This window comes from Scleropages formosus, chromosome 9 (genome assembly GCF_900964775.1).
Source record: "Scleropages formosus chromosome 9, fSclFor1.1, whole genome shotgun sequence".
NCBI lineage: Eukaryota > Metazoa > Chordata > Actinopteri > Osteoglossiformes > Osteoglossidae > Scleropages > Scleropages formosus.
In genome coordinates, this window is record NC_041814.1 from 23,420,317 (window position 1) to 23,440,940 (window position 20,624).

The 20,624-nt window shown below is 45.7% G+C and overlaps 1 protein-coding gene across 10 annotated transcripts in view; it reads left to right on the plus strand.

Moving 5' to 3' along the window:
• Nucleotides 1–20,624, plus strand: part of stau2 (staufen double-stranded RNA binding protein 2) — a 100,010-nt gene that overhangs the window by 42,412 nt on the left and 36,974 nt on the right. For 7 of the 10 annotated variants that reach the window (XM_029254743.1, XM_029254745.1, XM_029254750.1 and 4 more), the window contains 5 exons: nt 2,483–2,695; nt 3,141–3,278; nt 5,195–5,326; nt 5,657–5,717; nt 18,234–18,538. In XM_029254743.1, the coding sequence (XP_029110576.1) occupies nt 2,483–2,695; nt 3,141–3,278; nt 5,195–5,326; nt 5,657–5,717; nt 18,234–18,538 (849 nt within the window). The remainder of the gene's footprint in view (nt 1–2,482; nt 2,696–3,140; nt 3,279–5,194; nt 5,327–5,656; nt 5,718–18,233; nt 18,539–20,624) is intronic. The other 3 variants (XM_029254744.1, XM_029254747.1, XM_029254749.1) reach the window with 1 other exon arrangement.

Genomic DNA, 20,624 nt, shown 5'->3' on the forward strand with positions numbered 1-20,624 from the left:
GTGGTAATTTTCATGCGTTCTTCAGCCTCATATTTGATACTCATTAAGCCATAATATTATGAGACGTCATTAAAATGAGTTGCCGCGACGTAAAAAGGCAGTTTCCATTTATTAATTACTCTGTAATACTGCGTAGCTGTCTACCTGCGCTTGTTCGATCTTTCATTGCCGTTATGCGCAGTAGGGAATGGAATGGAGCCAAGGTGACAAATGACGCCATTCAGGGACACGTAAAACGTGTTTTCCGCCCACCAGGGACCGTGCGTTTGCTACCAACATTGCCAGGTGTTCCCTCATACGTCCAGCTTCCCCATGAATATTCCCTTGAACCGCAGAAGGCTTTTTCCCGTTTGCTTTTACAAGGCCTTTGTTGCCATGCGTATCGCCATTGTGGACCCTGCTGTTGTGTTGCGTCTCTTTGAACGTCGGCAAACAAACCCTTTAAACGTCAGATAACACAACGAGAGCGTAAACCAAACTACGAGAACTTTCTAATTGTTCTCTGCTGGTTTAACCGACTGGGTACGGCACCAAAACCCGGCCGCCGCGCCGCACTCAAAAGGTTTGCGTCTTGGCACAACGCTGTCCTTACGTACGTCCTCCGCGCTTCTTTTTAAGTACGTGTCTGATATTATGTTACCTCTTCAAGTGACCCAACTTCCTGCTCGTTTTTGCGATTGGGTCCTGTTGTAATAGATAACGTGTGAGGGAAGTACCACCAGTCGAAAACAACATACAAAATAGGTGCCGTATTTTTAGCACGATCGAAACTCGGTCCCCTTCGACTCATGCGTGTTTTGCTTTGTGAGGCAATAACATAAGCTGACAATTCTTGTAAAAAAAAAAAAAAAATAAGGTGCATATACGCCTACTGGCCACTTTATTAGGTCCATGTGGCTCTACACATATGCGTAATGCCCCCCGCAGCTAGTGAGTCAAATGGTTGTGACTCAGTATGTAAGCATCTATGCTATGTCATGAGGTCCGGTTACTGATCAAATGGCCATTACAATGAGCAAGATGTGTGATCTAAGTGACTTTGAGTGTGGTGTGATTATTGGAATGGGGGGGTTGGCTGGGTCCTGCCCTCTGGTGGGTCTGGGATTCAAGTCCTGCTTAGGGTGCCTTGCAACAGACTGGCGTCCCATCCTGGGTGTGTCCCCTCCCCCTCTAGCCTTGCGCCGTGTGTTGCCGGGTTAGGCTCCAGTTCACTGCAGCCCTGCTTGGAACAAATTGTTTCAGTCAGTGTGTGTGTGTGTGTGTGTGTGTGTGTGTGTGTGTGTGAGAAAGATTAGTGGTATGAGCCACATGTGGTTTCAGTTGTCAAAAATGGCCACCCTGCTGGAATTTTTGCATACTACAGTGTCAAGAGTTTACAGGTAATGGTGTGATAAGCCACTTCCAGCAGGATGAATGTACCACTGTAAAATCTGCAGAAGCTCTGTGAAGCTGTAAAGCCAGCATGGAGCAAGAATGTGTGGAATGTGTCCAGCACTTCGTTTGTGAATCCGTGCTCTTCCATAGGCAAAAGTGGTTCTGACCCGTTACTACCCTAATGACATGGCTGGTGTGTGTACAGTCAGCCTTTTTTATTTCTGTAAAATCAAATGTATGTACACACACACCCTTGCTGCAACTGCTTATCCCAAGCAGGGCCGCGGGGAGCCAGAGCCTAATCCGGCAAAACAGGGCGCAAGGCTGGAGGGGGAGGAGACACACCCGGGACAGGACGCCAGTCCATCGCAAAGCACCCCAAGCGGTACCCGAACCCCAGATCCATCAGAGAGCAGGAGCCGGTCAAACCCGCTGCACCACTGTGCCCCCCCCCCAAATGCAATTAACAGTAATTAAAGTAACTGGGGTGATTCTGTTTCAAAACAAGAAAACGCCAAACATATTTATGTTCTAAGAGTACATGAAAGCTGACTTAAATCCATATTGAGACACGTTTCATTTTTTTTAAATAAGGTGTCTGTCAATGTTCCTTTCTCTCAAACTGACGAAGTTGTCCACTAGCGTACAATGACTTGGAGCAGTTGATTCAAAGATGATTTTGTCACCCAATCCTAATCAGTATTGTGTGAGTATATATAGGTTCAGGTTCCCCATAGCGTGTGAGCGACAGAGAGAGAGTGTGTGTGTTCAGCTGATGTATTTATGAGTGACCCAGTGTAGCAGTGTAAGTCACCTTGGTGAATGAGGTGTGTGGGCTCATAACACTACATGGAGTTCATTGGAAGTCGCTTTGGAGAAAAGTGTCTGCTGCATAAATAAATGTGAATGTGATATATTTTGCTCATGCTACTCTTCTGCTGTTTTCTCCCCAAAGTGCACTATTTTTTTTAGGTAGAAACTAAATGGTAGCGCTACATCAGCATTGTTTTGACATGTTACTTATGAAGGTTTCCCTGTTCTGAGAAGCCATAAATGAGCACAATAGCATCGTGGATGTGGCTTGAGAAGTGCTGCATGTGTCTTCCAGGTCTTGAAAGAGAGCGGTCCTCCACACATGAAGAGCTTCCTCACGCGGGTGACGGTGGGCGAGTATACAGCAGAGGGAGAGGGCAACAGCAAGAAGCTCTCCAAAAAGCGGGCCGCCCTGTCCGTCTTGCAGGACCTGAAGAAACTTCCCTGCCTGCCCCCGGTGGAGAAACCCAAGCTCCGCTACAAGAAACGCCCCAAGACCATTCTGAAGGCCAGTAGCTAGAAGACACAGTTAGGCACTTGTAGAGGAACTTGTGAAATGAGGGCACATGTAGTCCAGAGGTCAGGCTGACGATTTGTTCGTTTCATCAAGATGGATGAAAATGATGAAAATATAATGAAATTATAATGAATATAATAATAGTAATGAAAATAATTCTTGTGGTATCCTGTCGTTTAGCTGCGAACATAGCTGCATCGTTTACATAGCGTCTCATGTTTTGAGCCCTTTAAGTGTGTTTTAAGCTCTAGGCTGTCCGGTGGCCCCGTTGACAACATGTTTAACCTGTAGCCTGTGATTTTGACTTTGACGCTTAGTCCGTTATGGTGGCGTTACAGCGAGTGACCTCCGATTGAGAGTTGGATGCTGTGGAATATGACAGATGCTTGCTGCTCCCATCCCAACCTTAAAGCCATGTGCTCTCTTGTGTGGACAGACGGGGCCAGAGTATGGGCAGGGCATGAACCCCATCAGTCGCCTGGCTCAGATCCAGCAGGCGAAGAAGGAGAAAGAACCGGAGTACGTGCTGCTCTCGGAGAGAGGCATGCCGCGCCGCAGGGAATTTGTCATGCAGGTACGGTACCTGGAAGGAAGATGTGGACGAAGCCGCCGCCCAGGCGCACATACACTCGCTGCATTTCACAGGAGCAATAATGATGGAAGTGACTGCATCTGTTGACTGGGTCGGCGGAAGGGCTCGGTATGAAAAGGAGCGAAATTGAATTGACAGAGCAGAGACGGTCTAGCAGAGGGCTCTTTGAACTTGAAATGAAAAGAAGAAGGGAGGGAGGGATGAGGCCAGCATGTTCTGTAGTTCTAAATTCCTACTAACAGGTGTTATACCACGATAATTCTTATACCGAGTCGCCGGCGCTTCTTTTTTGCTAAATGTGTTACTTCTGAGCTAGCGTTAAAGCAGCCTTAATTTTGGGCTTGTCAGAAGTACAATTCTGCTGGATGCGGGGGTGACTTTCCCGTGTTGACGGTGTTTCTGGGCAGTACACCTGCGAGCCATGCATCAACAGTGATCCTCAGATGGTCAGGGGAATCGGAAGTCCAGCTTTGCTTTTTTTTGCCGCACGTTCAACTGTTAATTGCTGATTTTGGTTGGCATGTACGTTACAAACCCCCCAAAAAATGTCCAAAGTCTTTGCCAGGAGAGAAATTCCCAGTAAAGCAATGCACTGACATCACGTATTTCTGCCGTGATAAGGCTGAGGTCCACGGTAAACCCCTGATAAGGGCAGTGATTCATTCTGGCAGGAGTCTCTTGCAAAGCCTTTCCATTCGTTTCCACATGGGTTCCCTCGAGTCAGTGACGCGGGAGCACGCACCAAGCCTGGTAATTTTGCCAGGATTCCTGGAGAGAACTCGGTGTCCCTTAAATGAGCTGCACCCGCATCGCCAGCACGGTCCCCGTCCTGCCGCTACCGGTGCGGAATATGTTAACGGAACGTAATGCAGATCGGCCGGCGGGAGTGGGGTGGGGCGCCATTCCAGCACATCTCAGGACCGCCGCTCAGCAAGTTGCGCCGAAAGCGCTTTGTTTTTCTACATGACGTCCTCGTCCTTCTGGGGTTTACTTCCCCGTCTCCTGACCAGTAATCCTCCTCTTTCACAGGAACACCGAGTTTCTCAGTGCAAAGTAATACCACTTCAGAGCGATTCTCCATGCTTCATTCAGCCCAGCGTTAGTCTCTGGTTTTGTGTGTGTGTGTGTGTGTGTGTGTGTGTGTGTGTGTGTGTGTGTTTTTGTGAGTCCCGCTTGCTTCTAAAATTTCCACATTGTCCCTGCTTGGGCCGTGTGTATAAATGAGTTTTCTGTTCTTGGCCTCATTTAATGCAGCCCTTGTTAGAAATCTCTACTCGCGGTTAAATGCTAATAAACTACAGAAGGCATTTTCATTTATTTTTCAGCAGCTGTTTGTGTGTTTATCAGTTCTGGCAGTCTGCTCTGCACACAGAAACTTACAGCATGCATAGAAACAAGCTCTAAATACCCCCCCCCCCCCCCACGCATTTCAATTATTTATGTAACTGAAGCCGTTCACATTTAGGTCTCGTCGTGTTTTAATTTTGCAGTGTTATGATTACAGGATTATTGTTTTCGGTTTACATAGCCAACATTGTGTTTTTGTTGTAAAGTGCTGTTGAATATGGATATGGGTTTGATGCCAGGGTGTAGCAGAAACTGAAAGTGTGTCGCCTCCAGTGAAGTGTGGCATGGTTTTACTAGAGTAGAGTTGAATTCCTGTAAACGGAGCCTGCTTAGTCATCCACATAAAGGTAACTTCCAAGAACTCAGCTTTCCCAAAACAGGTTATTGTACAACAAACATTCTGAGGTCTTGGTCAATAAGAAAATGTAAGCAAGTGCACAGTAAGCATCGGGATGATGAGTCTTACTCATTTCTTACTTTCTGTGCCTTTTGAGAGACTTTACCGACCGGCTGATGTGTTCCTCCATTCCTCCCGACCCCGTCTCGCCCAGGTTAAGGTATGCGATGAGGTCGCCACGGGAACTGGACCCAACAAAAAGGTGTCGAAGCGCAACGCGGCCGAGGCCATGTTGATCCAACTGGGCTACAAACCATCCGCCGCAGTGCATAACCCAGCCGATACGGTCAGTGGGGGTCGGCTCGGGCGCGGGGTGGGCCAGAGCTCGACCGCAAGCATCCCTTTATTGACAAGTCGCGGACGTCCAGCATCTTGTTTTCTTCCCCTTGTCTCTGTGGTGTCCCTGTGATGTTGTTTCTGGCTCTCCGTAGCGTGGTGGGATTTTGTCTTTAGTTTGTAAGACTCTGCTCCTTCAAGCCCGCAAATGCAGGAAGGAACACTTTTGAAATGGATTCGAAGCGGGACGCTAAAGCGCTTCTGCCCCTCATCCCCGATGTCACATGTCCCAATTCATCCCGTCTCTCTCCCACCCCCCATCCAATGTTTGATTTTACAGCAGATGGACAACAAAGGCTGGAACGGACAAAAGGCAGCTTTTCCCGAAACGACGAGCACCAGTGAGTACAGCTCCTTCCCGTCTCGCTGTTTCGTCAGGTGCCATTTAATCTCCCCGAGTGGTAAATGGGCGGCGGGCTGTCAGCTCAATCGCGTTTCCGCCCACCCACATGGGCAGCCCATGGATTGCACCCCATTCAGGGGGTCTTAACGCAAGGCACACTGGTACCACAGTTTGTTTGTGGAAAAGGGGGGGGTTCTAGACCTGAGCGCTCCTGAGCCGTAGCTTTCACGGGCTCCGCTGCGGTCTGTCACTCAGGATTTGGGACGCGGCCCCAGCCGAGTCGAACCTGGCCCTTTCCACTCGGACGGGCCCAAAGGAAGCTGCGTACAGCTCAATCCTCCCAGAATCCTGACACAAATACCAAACGCTGAAACGCAGGCCACCGCCACGAATTAGTTTAGAATATCTCACCATTGTGTCTGCATGACAAAGGTTTTTGTGGGTGCTCGGGGCTTCGAGAAACAAGACACACGCTTCAAAAAAAAAAGAAGGGCAAAGGGATTTTTTTACTCGGCTGTCAGCCACATTATATCTCTATTTGTGAGTTCAACGAAATGCTCCTTGTTGGCTCCTTCGCGTCGACTGCTTAGACCGGATTGAAAATGTTTATATGAGTTTCGGTTTTGTATAATATTTTTATTTGCTTATTTTGGCTTATTTGGCTTATTTTATTTGCCAACAAAAAGAGTGACATAGGTGCACAGTGAGCAGCCTAGCAGTTTCAAGGCTGTGCGATGGAGCTCAACGTAGTCTGTGTGGAGTTGGCATGTTCTCCCAGTTTGTGTCGCACTGGTGCTCTGGTTTCCTCCCACAGTCCAAAGATGTATTTCATATCAGTTTGTGGCTCTAAATTGCCTACAATGAGTATGTGTGAGTGGATGAGTATGTGTGTGATTGCTTTTTGATGGACTGGCATCCCATCCAGGGTGTGTCCTGCCTTACACTCTATGCTTCCTGAACAGACGCTGGACCACCGTAACTTTACACTGTACAAGTGTTTGATGAAAATGGGACAGAAAAAGGTTGATTAAAAAAGCATGGTATACACATATGGTAGAATGATTTGTTCTTTCCTACTCATGGCACTACTCTATACTGGCAATAGATGAATCCCCGCAAAACATTTGTCAGTATATAAATGCTGCATTAAGATAATGCTGCCAGAAGAGCTCAAGTTGACTGCATATAGATATGGACTCATCAGAGATTTTTCTCTTCACACTTTCTCTAGTTTTGTTGATTCTTTGTTTGCCTTATTACTGGTTTTTGAATCTTTAGCTCTGTTGTATGTTCTTTAAGGTGTTTAGTTGGTATTTAGATACAGTATATTGGCCGAAAGTACCTGCACGACAGTTATTCTTACATAAGGGCGCATCTTCATTCAATGGACGATGAAAACCATTCTCTATTTCTATTAATGGATGGTGTAAACCTCTGTAAACCAGCTGACGTTTCCTTTCTTGACATGCGAGTATGTTTCCAGAAATTCGCAGGAATAAGGTGTTCGTAATTAATCAAAAATACTCCGGCGAAGGCTCGGCTGTCGTTTCGGCGTCATTGCTGCAGCTCTCGGCGCGGTTGCACAAAAGAGTACGCTTTCTGCTAATGCTCCGGCTGTCCCGGTTCTCACACGCAGAAGATGAGGCCGCAGACCTTGGCTCGTTCCCTCTTTGTTCTGCGATACGGCAGAAAAAGTTTGGTCGGGGAGAGTTAAGAGAGGGGAGGCAGCTGTGAATGGATGTTGTTTTTCTGTGGTTCGCTCATTGCATGAACGTCGGCAGAGCCCGGGCCTCGAGTGGAGAAACCCCTCAACTTAACAAGAGTGAGCGAGTCGTTAATTTTCTTTTTTTTGGCTTCGCTTTTCCTGCTCTTGGCTGGAAACGGGAATCATTTGGAGTCGAGGTTTATCTCACTCTGAATCGGAGTCCAAGAATCTGCTCATTAGTGCTGTGAAGTCCCAGGATGCCAAGATCGACCGCTGTGGAGTACAGCACAGCGCTCACCGCGCGCCTGGCACTTCCGCCGAAGCGGACGCGGGGAAGAGGTGGTGCGCCCGGCTTCGCGACGCCGAATCAAAAGACAGGCCTTCAGCGAACGTCGTCCGCTTATTCTCCGAGGATCGAACAGCACAGCCCTCAAATATGACACATGTAGCACCTGGGGGGGGGGGGGGGGGATTTCAAGCTCCAGGGCTGAAGATCTCAGACCCGGTGACCGCTACGATAACCATCGGGCTGGTTGTGGAAGTGCCGAGAGTCGTACGAAAATCCGGCCAAGCGCTTCAAATATCCAGCTGCTGTAGTGAGTACAGCGTAAAATTGTCAAACACACACCTCCGTGGCCTTTATAACCCATTATCTGCCCGACACTCATTTTGGATGAAAGCACCTGCTGCGCAAGTAAATATAAGCGGGAGGTTGACGGGGATCTGCGGGCAGATGCCGAGCCTCGGTCGCAGGTGTTACTATTGAAGCGCGGACAATAGAAAATATGACATTGATTCTGAAGGTTGACGTCTGCGGTGAGTCATTGCCAAATTTCTGCATGGTTTCAGGGTGTAGGCAATATTCTGTTTATTGAATGGAGCGGGGCCGTCTGTCCAGGGTTATCTATCAATTTCCTGCCACATTATCCTGACTCGAGCTTTTAAAATCCGAGATCAAAGGTAAAGCCGGCTTGTTGTAGCGCGGAGTGATTAATGAATTACCTCCTTATATTACGCCGGCCGCCTTTTACTCGCCGTCAACGTAATGGGCGTTCGATTCTCCCGATGCATTATGTCCCAGAAAGGCATCGGCATGCTGCGATTAAGGTCTTGCCCCGGTTGAGGGTGAGCGGGGAGAGCGAGCGTGCAGGAGTGATCACGAAGAGGAATCCCTGTCCCCTTCTCCTCCAGCGGGGCCCCTTGGCCCCCCCCGGTCCCCAGTGTGTTCAGCAGGGTTTTGTCAGTTTAGCTGCCACATTTCATTTCCTGGTTTCTCTGCTGTTTTCTTTTTTTTTTTTTTTTTTTTTTTGGACTCTTGCTTCATAGTTCTGATTTACAGTTTGGACTTTTTTCGTTATCTGTTTTAAATCAAGGAAGGGGTCGTGTTCTGGCTCTCTTCCTGCAGCCTGTTCCAGGGCAAAGCCCATTAGTTTGGGTGGAGGCTCCACGAGACAGTGGAAAGAGCTCAGAGAGCCTCTCTCTCACTCTGTGTGTGTGTGTGTGTGTGTGTGTGTGTATTGTATGTTGGTGCGCAGTACATCTGACATCATTTTGGCTGACACCTTTGGTTTTTCTCTTTTTTTAAAAAAAAAAAAAAAAAAAGAAAAAAACAGCATTTCACTTTTTGTAATGAAGGCCTGTGAATTTTACTTGTATAAACCGAAATTGAATTTGTCGTCGGACACCCTGCGTCCGCGCGTGTTCCTTCGGCGCTGCGGAGCCCTTCCGTTACGATATGCGTTGAGGGACTGCGCTCTTGTGGTTTTAATTACGCAGCTTTTACTGTCGTTACCCCAGACCTTCCATTCATGTTGTGGGATCTACGTCATGCTGCATTCATCAAAGACCTTCAGCGTCCTCAGTCTCTTCATATTTATTAATGAATGTGATTTAGCTATTAATGTGAGTGAGTAAGACAGTAGTATTGAGCAGACAGAAAAATTTACAGAAGGATGTCATCTCAAATTATAAACATGTTTGCAATGCACTGGCTCCTCGCGTTATGAACAGTGGACTTCGGGATTTTTGAAAGTACCCAGTGGATTTCCAGTTTGTTTCTTCGTTCTTAGTTGCGCTTTCTTTGCTTTCCTGTTTTCGAAAATTTCTTTATGTTGCTGCGCGGAAACGACCTGCGTTTCCGCGCCGATCCGATAAATGTCAGTCAAAGCTCAGTCAAGCAGAACGCGAACGCGGGACTGCCGTTTTTCAGCTGCCGTTGCACAGTTCACGGCACCTGTCTGCGAAGTAGCTCAAACGTAATCGAAATATCGTCATGTAACAGTTTTTAAATTTACTCTACCTTTACGTGACAATTTTAGAAAACCTAAACCATAAATAAATTGAGGGATTTCTGTATTTAGCCTTTATCGATTGTGCTTAAGCAATAACGGTGGATTTAATAAAAGAACAAATGAACAAACTGAATTGCTAACAGACTTCCAGTGACACTTGTGTTTGTAGCTTGAGGAAGTTGTGTAGTGACTGTACAGTAATGAATTCGCTACAGGGGCATTTTATTGCCTCAGTTGTTTTCTTGCTTTCAGCTGGTTGAACATTTTCAAACACATACACACAGAGTTTGAAACCACTCGTCCCAAGTGGGGGGTCGCGGCGAGCCGAAGCCTAACCCGGCAACACAGGGCGCAAAGCCGGAGGGGAGGGGACACACCCAGGACGGGACGCCAGTCCATCGCAAGGCACTCCGAGCGGGACTCGAACCCCAGACCCTCCAGAGAGCGGGACCCGGCCAAACCCGCCGCGCCGCCGTGAACCCCGTTTTAAACCAGGCAGTTTAAAAGCATAAATAGCAGCAAATGTACAAAGCTTATAGTAGGGGTTAAAACACAAAAATGACACCAGAAGGAGGAAAAACAAAATGGACACCCCCGTGGAAGTGTGATTACAGCCACTGGGGTGTCCATTTTGTTTTTCCTCCTTTTGGTTTTCACCTATCAGCTTGTAGTCGCACAGGTATATTCTGACCTTAGCGCATCATCACAATCTTTCTGCACGCTTGGGCGGTACGAAAACAAAGTTGGCACCTAATGAGATGGTATCGCGTCGCTCAAAGCTACAGTCTAGAAAAAAGCCAAGAAAGGCTCAGAAAATGTGTTAGCAGATGCCCTGTCACGTGTAAAACTATCTATTTTGTGAGACTGTGTAAGAAATGCATTTTTTTCTTTCTAAGTTGGGAGGTGTTACATCCATGAGGGTGACCATTCTTGTTTCTTTTTGGTTTTCCTCTTCCTTGATGAGGATTTGGAGCGAATCCCGTTCACCATCATTAATCTACTGTGACAAGGTTACCTCTACTGTGCGCCCCTCTGATAGTGTGGAAAACCGGTACGTTGGGCGAACGGGTGTGGATTTGGCTGAGGCGGAATCCCAGGTCAAAACCCAGTTGTCACCTTTTAGTCTGTTTCCTCCCGTGTCCGTTGTCTCTGGCAGTCGCCTCGATGAGGCTCGTCGGCATGTTAGTTTGGCCAGAGTTCAGGCAGACGTGCAGGAAAACGCACGTGAGCGCACACTCGAGTTGAAGAAACCAGAGCTCTACATGCTGGAGATTGAAGTTGAGAAACAGATCAGACTCGGGCCACCTGAACCGGATGAGCCGGGGCGAGAGGCCGTCGTCGTTGCCTCCGAAAGCTCCGGTATGCGGCCCAGGTCAGATTCGTTTCCCACCAGTTCTGCTCCGTTTGATATCACCAAATATATATTTTTTTGTTCCGCCACTCGGAGAGATGGAAGTTGGCCCTTGTTTGTTGCGTTTGAGCGTGTTTCCGCTTCTTCGCGGTGGCTCGAAGAGAGTCGGCTTCTCCCCCTACAATCAAGTGAAGCGGAAAGGCACAGGAAGCGTGTTTAGCTCTTCCCTTGGTACTTTACAGTATGGCACCGTTCAGGCTGCTGCTTATGACCTTCTTCCAGAGGCATATAGACCAAAAATCTGAACCCATAATGAGTGCCAGAATTAAACTTGTTGAATTTGCTTCAATTCTCATTGATAAATGATGTGTTACTAGTAGGGTGAGTGAATTTGACTTGCTACATGTGTTGGTTCTCTTGGGTGACTTTAAGCAGGTTTTTCCTGAACATGTTGTTTATCTCAGTGAGCAGAAGGTTCTTTCCTTGTCCAAAACTGCTCTTCTGGCTGATGAGTTTATGACTCAAAAATATTTTTACTTCATCCTGTAGACTATCTAACAATCCCAATGAGGATTGGAACGGCTCAGCACTAGATGAAGTTGATAGCCATCCTGGAACAGTCTCTGCACATGCAAGAGACATAGTGAGTATTTCTACTGCCGCAAAGCTGGTCACATCATTGCTAAGTGCATGACTTTTGAGCGAGAAGACCAGCACTTAAACTAAGGGTGTAGCACTGGGTAAGATTTGGACGAATGATCCTGACTCTCCTTATCTGCCATTTATTCGAAATCGGTTGGAGTCGCCGTCTGGTCATGTAAATGATCACACAGAGATTCTGGTGCTGCACAGTCTTTCATTTTCGCTGGTCTTCTTCCTTTATCTGAAGAGGTGACGTGCGATTCATGTGTGCTAGTACAAGGCGTTGAAATGGGACATGTGAAGATTCTCTTGCATAAAATACAGATGTGGTCTCAGGGATGCGAAGATGTGTGTGCAGCAAAGTTTGTGTGTCCGAGGAGTGTCTCTCATCTTTGAAAATAATTTAGCTGGTGAGAAGGTGTTACCCGTTTTGGAGAAACCGGTAGATGAAGACTTGCTCAAGGACGGTCTTGCTGAACAATATTCCGATGCGTTCCCTGCCAATGTTGTGACGCGAGCTCGTTCTTGCAAGTTCGGCACTTTCCTTGATCTCTTGGATTTATTCATTGCTGTTCCACGTGTTGGAAAAATTTCACAGGCCGCATTTGCATGTCCTTTGCCAAACACAGGGAAACTCAGAGCTCAGTTAGTCAGTGATGAATCTTGACGCATCTTTGCCTGCGTATTCTGAGCAACTTGTTGCTGATCAGAAAACGGATGCTTCTCAGGCATCTTGTTTTGCTTCTGTTGCTGGGAAAAAGCTCGTGTGCGAAGGTGGCAGTTATTTTCTTGATGGCATGCTATTGAGAAAATGAACACCAGCCACTTCTTCGGACTTAGAATGTACACTGCCTATCAGATTCCTACCAGATGTTTGCCACTGGTATTTTCTGAGCTTAGCATATTATCAAAATTTTTCTGCATGCTCGGGTGATACAAAAACCAAGAAAAAGACGGTATCTTGTCGCTCAGAACTACAATCTAGAGATAAAACAAAATGCTCAGAGAATGTTGGCGGAGGCTCCGCCACATGTGTCAAACTATTTGTTTTGAGAGACTGCATAAACATGTGTTTTTCCTTTCATGGGAAGATGTGTTCCATCCATGGGGTGTCTATTGTTTTTCTTTTTTTGGTTTTCCCCTAACCTGACTTGGATTTGGAGGGACACCTGTCCATCAATTTTAATCCAGGAAAATCGCCATGATTTGTGGGTAACCTAGAAAGGTGGGATTTCCTTCTATTCATAAGGTACTTCCTGGAGGACTTTAGAAGACTTCCTTGTGGAAAAATCCGTGTCTTCCAAAATTTTTGATAGTGCTCTCTCCTTGTTCGCCTTGTTGCAGCTTTCATGCTTTCTTTTCTTTGTGCTTGCTACCATTTTCTGTTTTAATACTGCTTGCTTACCTGTTTGTTAGTTTTTCTTTCCTTCATAGTGTAAGAATGACGTAGTCATAAAGGTGGTTGAAGATGTTATTGCGGGTTTTGACCCCCTCTTGTTTCCTTTGCAGAGTTGGCAAGTCATTTATCTTGAAGAGTTTGGTTACTTAGGTTTTTTTTCTGAGAATAATAAATAATTTTCCTGTACAAATTACCCTGTTTTATGAATTGGTAAATAATTGTAAGTCCCTTTACATTGTAAATCACTTTGGAGAAGAACATCAGTTAAATTAATAAATGGAATGTAACTGAATGCTTTGGTTTTTAGTAGCTGTTATATTCTTATGTGTTCTCTTTTCTTTCGTGCTTTGATTGTTGTCTTTTTTGTGACAAGAACATCAAACACACACTCCTGTTGGTTGAACAGTACTTGTTGGCCCGTCAGTTCATAACACATAACTTGGTACAAAATTTGTGACATCCTAGACAGCCTTGTCATTGTAACTATATATACATATATATGTATATATGTTATGCATATATGTGTGTGTGTGTGTGTGTGTGTAAAAATTTTTATATATGTATATATACTGTGTATATACAGAATGTAAAATTGCTTTACAATACTGTGAGTAACTGTGTAGTGTTTCCAGCAGAACCCACATGTAGCTCAAAGCAATTCTTATCTCAGTTGCAAAAAAAAAAAAACACAGCTTTCTGTGTCTGGTCTGTATAACAAACGCGAAGAGAAAGTGAGAAGCCAAGCATTTTTCTAACTTTAATGAGACTTCTGGGTCGGCTTTGAAGGACCTTTTCTTTTTACTCTTCATCCAGTTCATCTGCAGTGATAAGGTCTTGTACACAAACTCCATCATGACATGACAAGGGGCGTTGATCAGGGTTCTTGATTTTGAGTATTTGAATATTAGGAATAACTGCTATCTCTCTGCAGTCCGTAACCAGCTCGTAATGCAGAATGATTTGTGTTCTTCAGCGGTTTTCAGCACTGTAACTTAAACTGATTCAGTTCAACCGTGAAATTGTGTCCTGTCCGAGGATAATCTCGTGTTAACTGCAACGTGGTATTTTGTCTTGGATCGGCCTCACATTGGTTGTTTCCCTGTCAAAACTGTTAGCCACTTTTATTTTATACAAACTTATAATAATACCTATTGTTTATTATTTTTATTATTAATTAGTCTTTGGCTCGGGGATGCGGTGGTGCAGTGGGTTTGGCCAGGTCCCGCTCTCTGGGGGGTCTGGGGTTCGAGTCCCGCTTGGGGTGCCTTGCTGCAGACTGGCGTGCCGTCCTGGGTGTGTCCCCTCCCCCTCCAGCCTTGCGCCCTGTGTTACTGGGTTAGGCTCCGGTTCGCTGCAACCCTGCTTGGGACAAGTGGTGTGTGTGTGTGTCTGTACAGAGATACACACACACACATTTTCAGAACCGCTTGTCCCATACGGGGTCACGGGGAGCCAGAGCCTAACCCGGCAACACAGGGCGTAAGGCTGGAGGGGGAGGGGACACACCCAGGACGGGACGCCAGTCCGTCACAAGGCACCCCAAGCAGGATTTGAACCCCAGACCCACTGGAAAGCAGGACAGTGGTCCAACCCACTGCGCCTCCGCACCCCCTACAGAGATACAGTAATTCCTAATTTATAGAGCTAGGTAATTTTTAATGTATCTATTCAGACAAAGTAGGTTTCTCAAGGGTTCTACAGCAGGAGCAAGTCCTTCAAATGCACAGTAATAAATACAAAAAACAAATCCCAACACCAAGTTACCTGGATCTAAGGCGTATGCTTATATATCATAACGATAAATAAAATAATATTACTTCAACACAAATCCAGTTTCGTGCTACAAACCCTAATATTTTATCCCAGCACAAATGTTTTAAGCATAAATAATTGAACTCTAATGTAGTAAATGGAATTCTAATAGTAATAAACCACAGTCCATGGACACACTTCCTGCATTGGGTGATCTACAGTCTACCATAATAATGTGTGCTCACTTTCTGCCACTGGTTAATGTTGTTCTGCACACCATGGGCCTCCAAAAATATGTACATCTCTGAATACATAGAAATACCTTCATCACTTCTTATACATGCAGATACCTTGGTTCTATTAACCATGAAACAGCTGGCCCTTTAAGAACATTTTTAGTTTTTCTTTGCATATTATTAGTTTTTTACTTGGTTTTAAATGACTTGGCTTCAGATGAAACCAGAATCTGACATGACCAGATTTTATATATTTCTCTGTAAAGCAAGATTTATTCTGGTTTCTCTCACACTAATTTAAACCAAGAATATAAACACATTTATTATATCAGTTTGATTTTCGTTTGCTTTGAACTGGAAATGCATTACAATGTTAGAACATCTGTGTGCTTGAATGTCTTTGAATGATTAAATTAATGATTACTTTTCCTTCTGAAGCCTTTACGATATCTCAGAATATTTTCATATGCACTATTTCCTAATGGATGTGTTATTTTCTTTGGCAGTGCGATTAATTGTTTTGAAACTGTTTAGCGTGACTAAAGGTAGACATTGGGGCAGCAGGTGGTGTAGTTGTTACTGCCGTTTTGCACTCAAAGGACCTAAGTTTAAGTGCTGCTCCTGCTGTAGTACCCTTGAACAAGGTACTATGTTGGTGCTGTGTTAAGGTTTGTTGCAGCTAACTAATGGATTTGTGTTAAAATAAGACAATTTTATTTATTATTATGGTTTATAAGCATATGCCCTGTTCTAGGTAATTTACAGTTAGGGTTTATTACTTTGGTCAATATTTGTTCTTACTGTAGATCCATTGAGGATGCCTAGTCTCATTTGATACAGTAAAATTACCGTGTTGTATAAATGGATAAATAAGTGTAAGTACCTTATTATGCAAACAGCCATTCACCTTGAACAAAGATGTTAAATTAAAATATAAATTAAAATAAATCACATTTTTGCCTAATGCTGTTAACCTTAAATATTTGTTATTGGGTTCAAACAAGAAAGAAAATCAAACTCTGGCATTGTCGTACTTTTTATTATGTGTAGTGCTGTGATTACAATTATTGTCTTCTTAAAAAAAAGCATACTATAATAAAAACATCCAAATGTGTTTTTGTTCGTTGTTAGGCCACATGATGCCATCATATTTTTATATCCTTCAGTGTGAGATTTTCACTGGTGTATGATTTATATTTTATGATGTGGTTTTTATGAACAGTCCCTCAAGCATATATACTGTACATTCAGGTGTTGTTGCTGTAAATGTGTATAAAGGGTGACCTGCAAAACCTTCAGTATATTGAACTACTTATTACATTACTGATTCTCTCAGCTCTCACACAGCTTTAGTCACACACATCTTTTCTCGTGTTAATGTGGGGTGTTTATGGTAGTGACGTGCAGTTACAGGTGTAAGGGGTTCTGCAGCAGTGCTTACTGGTACAATGGATTCACCTGTGAGTTAGGAGAAGAAACTGTCAAACTGGTGATTATAAATAAGTATCACATACTTTAATGCCAGAAAAACTCCCTGTTATAAATAACCAAATGTAATAAATATTGTTAAAGTCTCTGAGACAGTACTTACATACTGTATATTTATTTATTTAGCTGATGTTTTTCTCCAAAAAACTTAAGTGTTAATCTAGCTACAATTATTTACCTATTTATACAGCTTGGTAATCCTACTGAACATTTTTTAGGGTCAGTACCTTACTCAAGGGTACTACAGCTTCAGGTGAGATTCAAACCTGCGACTTTTTGGGGCCGAAGGCATCGGGTCTAATCGGGTCAGCTCTAACCCCTACGCTCCCAGCTGTCCCTTACTTCTCGGTGTGTGTCAGTATAGAAAGGGTGCCAGCGGGTGGAGAAGCTCCTTTCAAGGTACTGTGGGTGCCTGGATTCATTTACCATCTGCCTTAGCAAGGCTAAAGGTGTATGCAAATATTTGGTGCTGTAGCTGGTTACAGGTCGCTTATTCAGCACAGTGGCATCTTTGTTCGCCCTATTGCAGGAGAGGCCTGAATAGCAGCTCCACAGATCTGTCCCTTCTGCACACATCTAATTCATACTGCTGTCTCAGCAGACACTTTTTATATTTGTTTATAGTACCAGGGTAAAGTATGAGTACACATGAGCAATCCTGAGCAGTTCCTGTATGGCTGGAAGCGGACAGAAGGTTGAAATCAAAGCAACCCACAAGTGTCCTACGTATCTGGGACCTGCTGGAGAAGAGCTAGGAAGATACAGCAGCTCATCTCCCGATCAAACACGTGCACATACATACACTGACTGAAACCGCTTGTCCCGAGCGGGGTCACGGCAAGCCGACGCCTAACCTGGCAACACAGGGCGCAAGGCTGGAGGAGGTGGGGACGCACCCAGGACAGGACACCAGTCCACTGCAAGGCACCCCAAGCAGGACTCGAACCCCAGACCCCCCCAGAGAGCAGGCACAGGCTAAACCCGCTGTGCTGCCATGCCCCCATGCCTGCTCCCCCTCAATAGTTTCCAGCATGTGGACTCATACTTGTGAACCCTGTTAAAAAATGTTTTCATGCAGTTATGCCATTGTGACTACCCTGTTCCACATGCTCTGATTTTCCCCTCAACTGAATCATGTAGAGATGTATCAGAAACCGATTCTATCTTCAGGAAGGATCCTAAGGCGAATGGTGGGATCCTTACTGAAGATGGAATCGTGTAGATCAAGGGTGAGTCAAAAAGTTGAGCTTTTTCTAGGGATATGTTACGGATGCTTATTGAATTTCCCTCGCAATAATCCGACATTAAGAAGTCAATGTTTGATGCACAGATTAATTCACTGACTTGAAAAGCTGCAGTTCAAAATGTTGTTTCCATCTTCGTACTTCTTCTTGGCAAACTTCCCCCCCCCCTTTGGATTTGATGCGGATGACGCATGCCATGAGTCACATCGCGTGAAGCTCATTCTTGCTTTTTGTGAGGCGACATTCTAGGCTTGGAGTGTGACACTCAGAACACCGGCATAGAGGGCCGTTTTGGCTGTACGCGGGACGCGTGTGTGTAAATCACTGCGCTGCAGACAGCGGTAGGGGACGGGGGGCGGAATGCCAGCGATAATGGCCCCTTCTTTTGCTCCGTTTCCGCCCGCAGTGCAAAAGGGACTGCTCCACCTCTCCCCCGACGTATACCAGGAGATGGAGGCCAGCAGAAACAAGGCCGGCCCCACCGCTCCCTCTGCTGTAAACTACCTGACCCCCAAAGACATTGGCCAGGGCCCTGGGCCTTACTACAGCAGCACCAGCAACACGGCGGCCATCGCCAGGGAGCTCCTCCTCAACGGGACCTCCCCGACGGCGGAGGCCATCGGCCTGAAGGGGAAGGCGCCCGCCCTGCCCTGCACCCCCATACAGCCCTCCCAGCAGTTGGAGTACTTGGCCCACGTTCAGGGCTTTCAGGTACGGGGGGAACGGGAGCCGTATAACAGACCTTCCCAGCTCCATCAGGAGGGAGCCACCGGGTTCTGTTTCATACCACAAGAGTCTTCCTTTCCGTATAAACAGGAAGCAGAAAGGTGTGTGTGCATATGCGAGAGCGTGTGTGTGTTTGTGTGTTAAGCCTCTGCTTCTGCACGGTTCATTTCAATGATCTCAGAGCCCTTCTTGAGGAGGCATTATTCTTTCTCATACGCTATGACTTCTCATATTTCATTCTGATCTGCAGTTAAACAAACTTCCTTCCTACCTTTGAATATGGAAGAGTGTGAACTGCTATGGGTCTGCAGCCTTTTGAAACACTGCTGGTTTAGAATGGGATTCTTGGTGTTTTGGGGACATAACACACATCCAGAAGTGATCAGGAAAAGTGCCTTGCATACCGAACCCCCTTCCCAGGATGCATTAATTTCGAGAGCAGATGCTTTCTATAATCTACAGTAAAAACATTTTATCTTAACGTACTGAGGGTCCCTGCGAAAGCCCCTTTGTTATTGCCCGGAGCCTTCCTGCGCTCTGAAACCCGATAAAGCAGCGTAGAGAAGCCAAACGTAAACATGGAGAAACATCGGGTTCGAGTTTAGCGGACAGCTGCGGAGTCGGAGCCGCCTCCTTCGCAGCCTCGTCCTCTTACCGAGGCTCCCGGGCCGCCATTGAACCAGGGCTGCGAAGGCAGGTGCCGCGATGCGGCAAGTGCGCCGGCCCAGGATGCTTTGAACTTAATAAAATATGCACACTTTCGTGTATCTTTTAAGACACATTCCTGCATCCTGCCGGTCAGACGCAAACCTCGTTTTTTTCAAGACGAAACCTTAAGTGCCAAAATGAAAGGGGAAAAACAGGACCGATGTTTTTAATGGCTCATGTTCTGTTGTTTTTTTTTCTTTTTCTTTTTCTTTTTTTTTTTTTTTTTTTTTTAAAGCTGATCACGTTGCATATTTTAATCAGTATGTTTGTTCCTGACTTTTGGCAACAGTTTTCAGCACAACTTCAATTAGGATTTTTTTTTCCTGTCCCCCTGGAATTGCCATACCTAGAAAATGAAAACCTCGACAGATTAAGGGGTCATTTCTGAGTATTGATCATTAATATATTAAATTAATACATTAGGATATCAGTTACTAGATTAATAGATTGTTCTGTCCGTTAAAAGAACGGACTCCCCTCCCCATTTGTTATTATATTGATTTACACAAACACGGCGAATGTGTTCGATCTGAGGAACTGATCACACATATTGTTCGTATAATATTATTACGCATACTACCATATTATTCGTTATTTTTTAACCGCACTGCATGGGGCATGGGGTAGCACTGTGACTTTGAGCCATTGCCTTGTAATTAAAAAATACAGGTTTGCATACCTCTTTCTGCTATATTACCCTTGATCAAAGTACTTACCCTCAATTATTACAGTAGAAATGCTGCTGTACGAATGTGTTAATCGCTGTAAGTAACTTAACGCGGGAAAAAGTGTGAGATAAACGAATTAATGTAAATGTAAATGTACCGTGCCGTGTCCCCATGTGCTGCAGAGAAAATCGACCCGCTAAATAACTTTCAGCCCGTGCCCCCGCTGTGGTCAGTGAGACAGTGAGACAGGGCCGGAACCCCCACCCTGCCCCCCGGCAGCCAGGTGGAGCGTTTTCAGAGCGGCCAGCTGCTACCCAGGAGGGATGGGTCGGCGAAGGCAATCTCTGTGGGAAACTCCCCATCGGCGAGTCAGGTGTGTGTCACACGGACCCCCCTGAAGAGGCCTTTGTGGCGTGGCTGAAGCGGGCGACGCTCACCAGATAAAGTTCTTGTGAGAATGGCCCTCCCCCTCACCCCCCCATCTTCCCTCCCCATTGTGCTCTTTGTGGTCGGGATGCTGAATCCTGGACTAAATGTGGCATCGCGCTGTCGTGGCTTTCTGAAAAATTTAAACCGCTGTAAGGCCGCTCTGTGCTAAATGGTACTGCTGTCTGTGCGTAGGTTCGTGATCTGTTTGATTCGTTGAAGGAAACCCGAACTGCGGTAACGGTCAAAAAGGCCACCTCCCGTCCCCT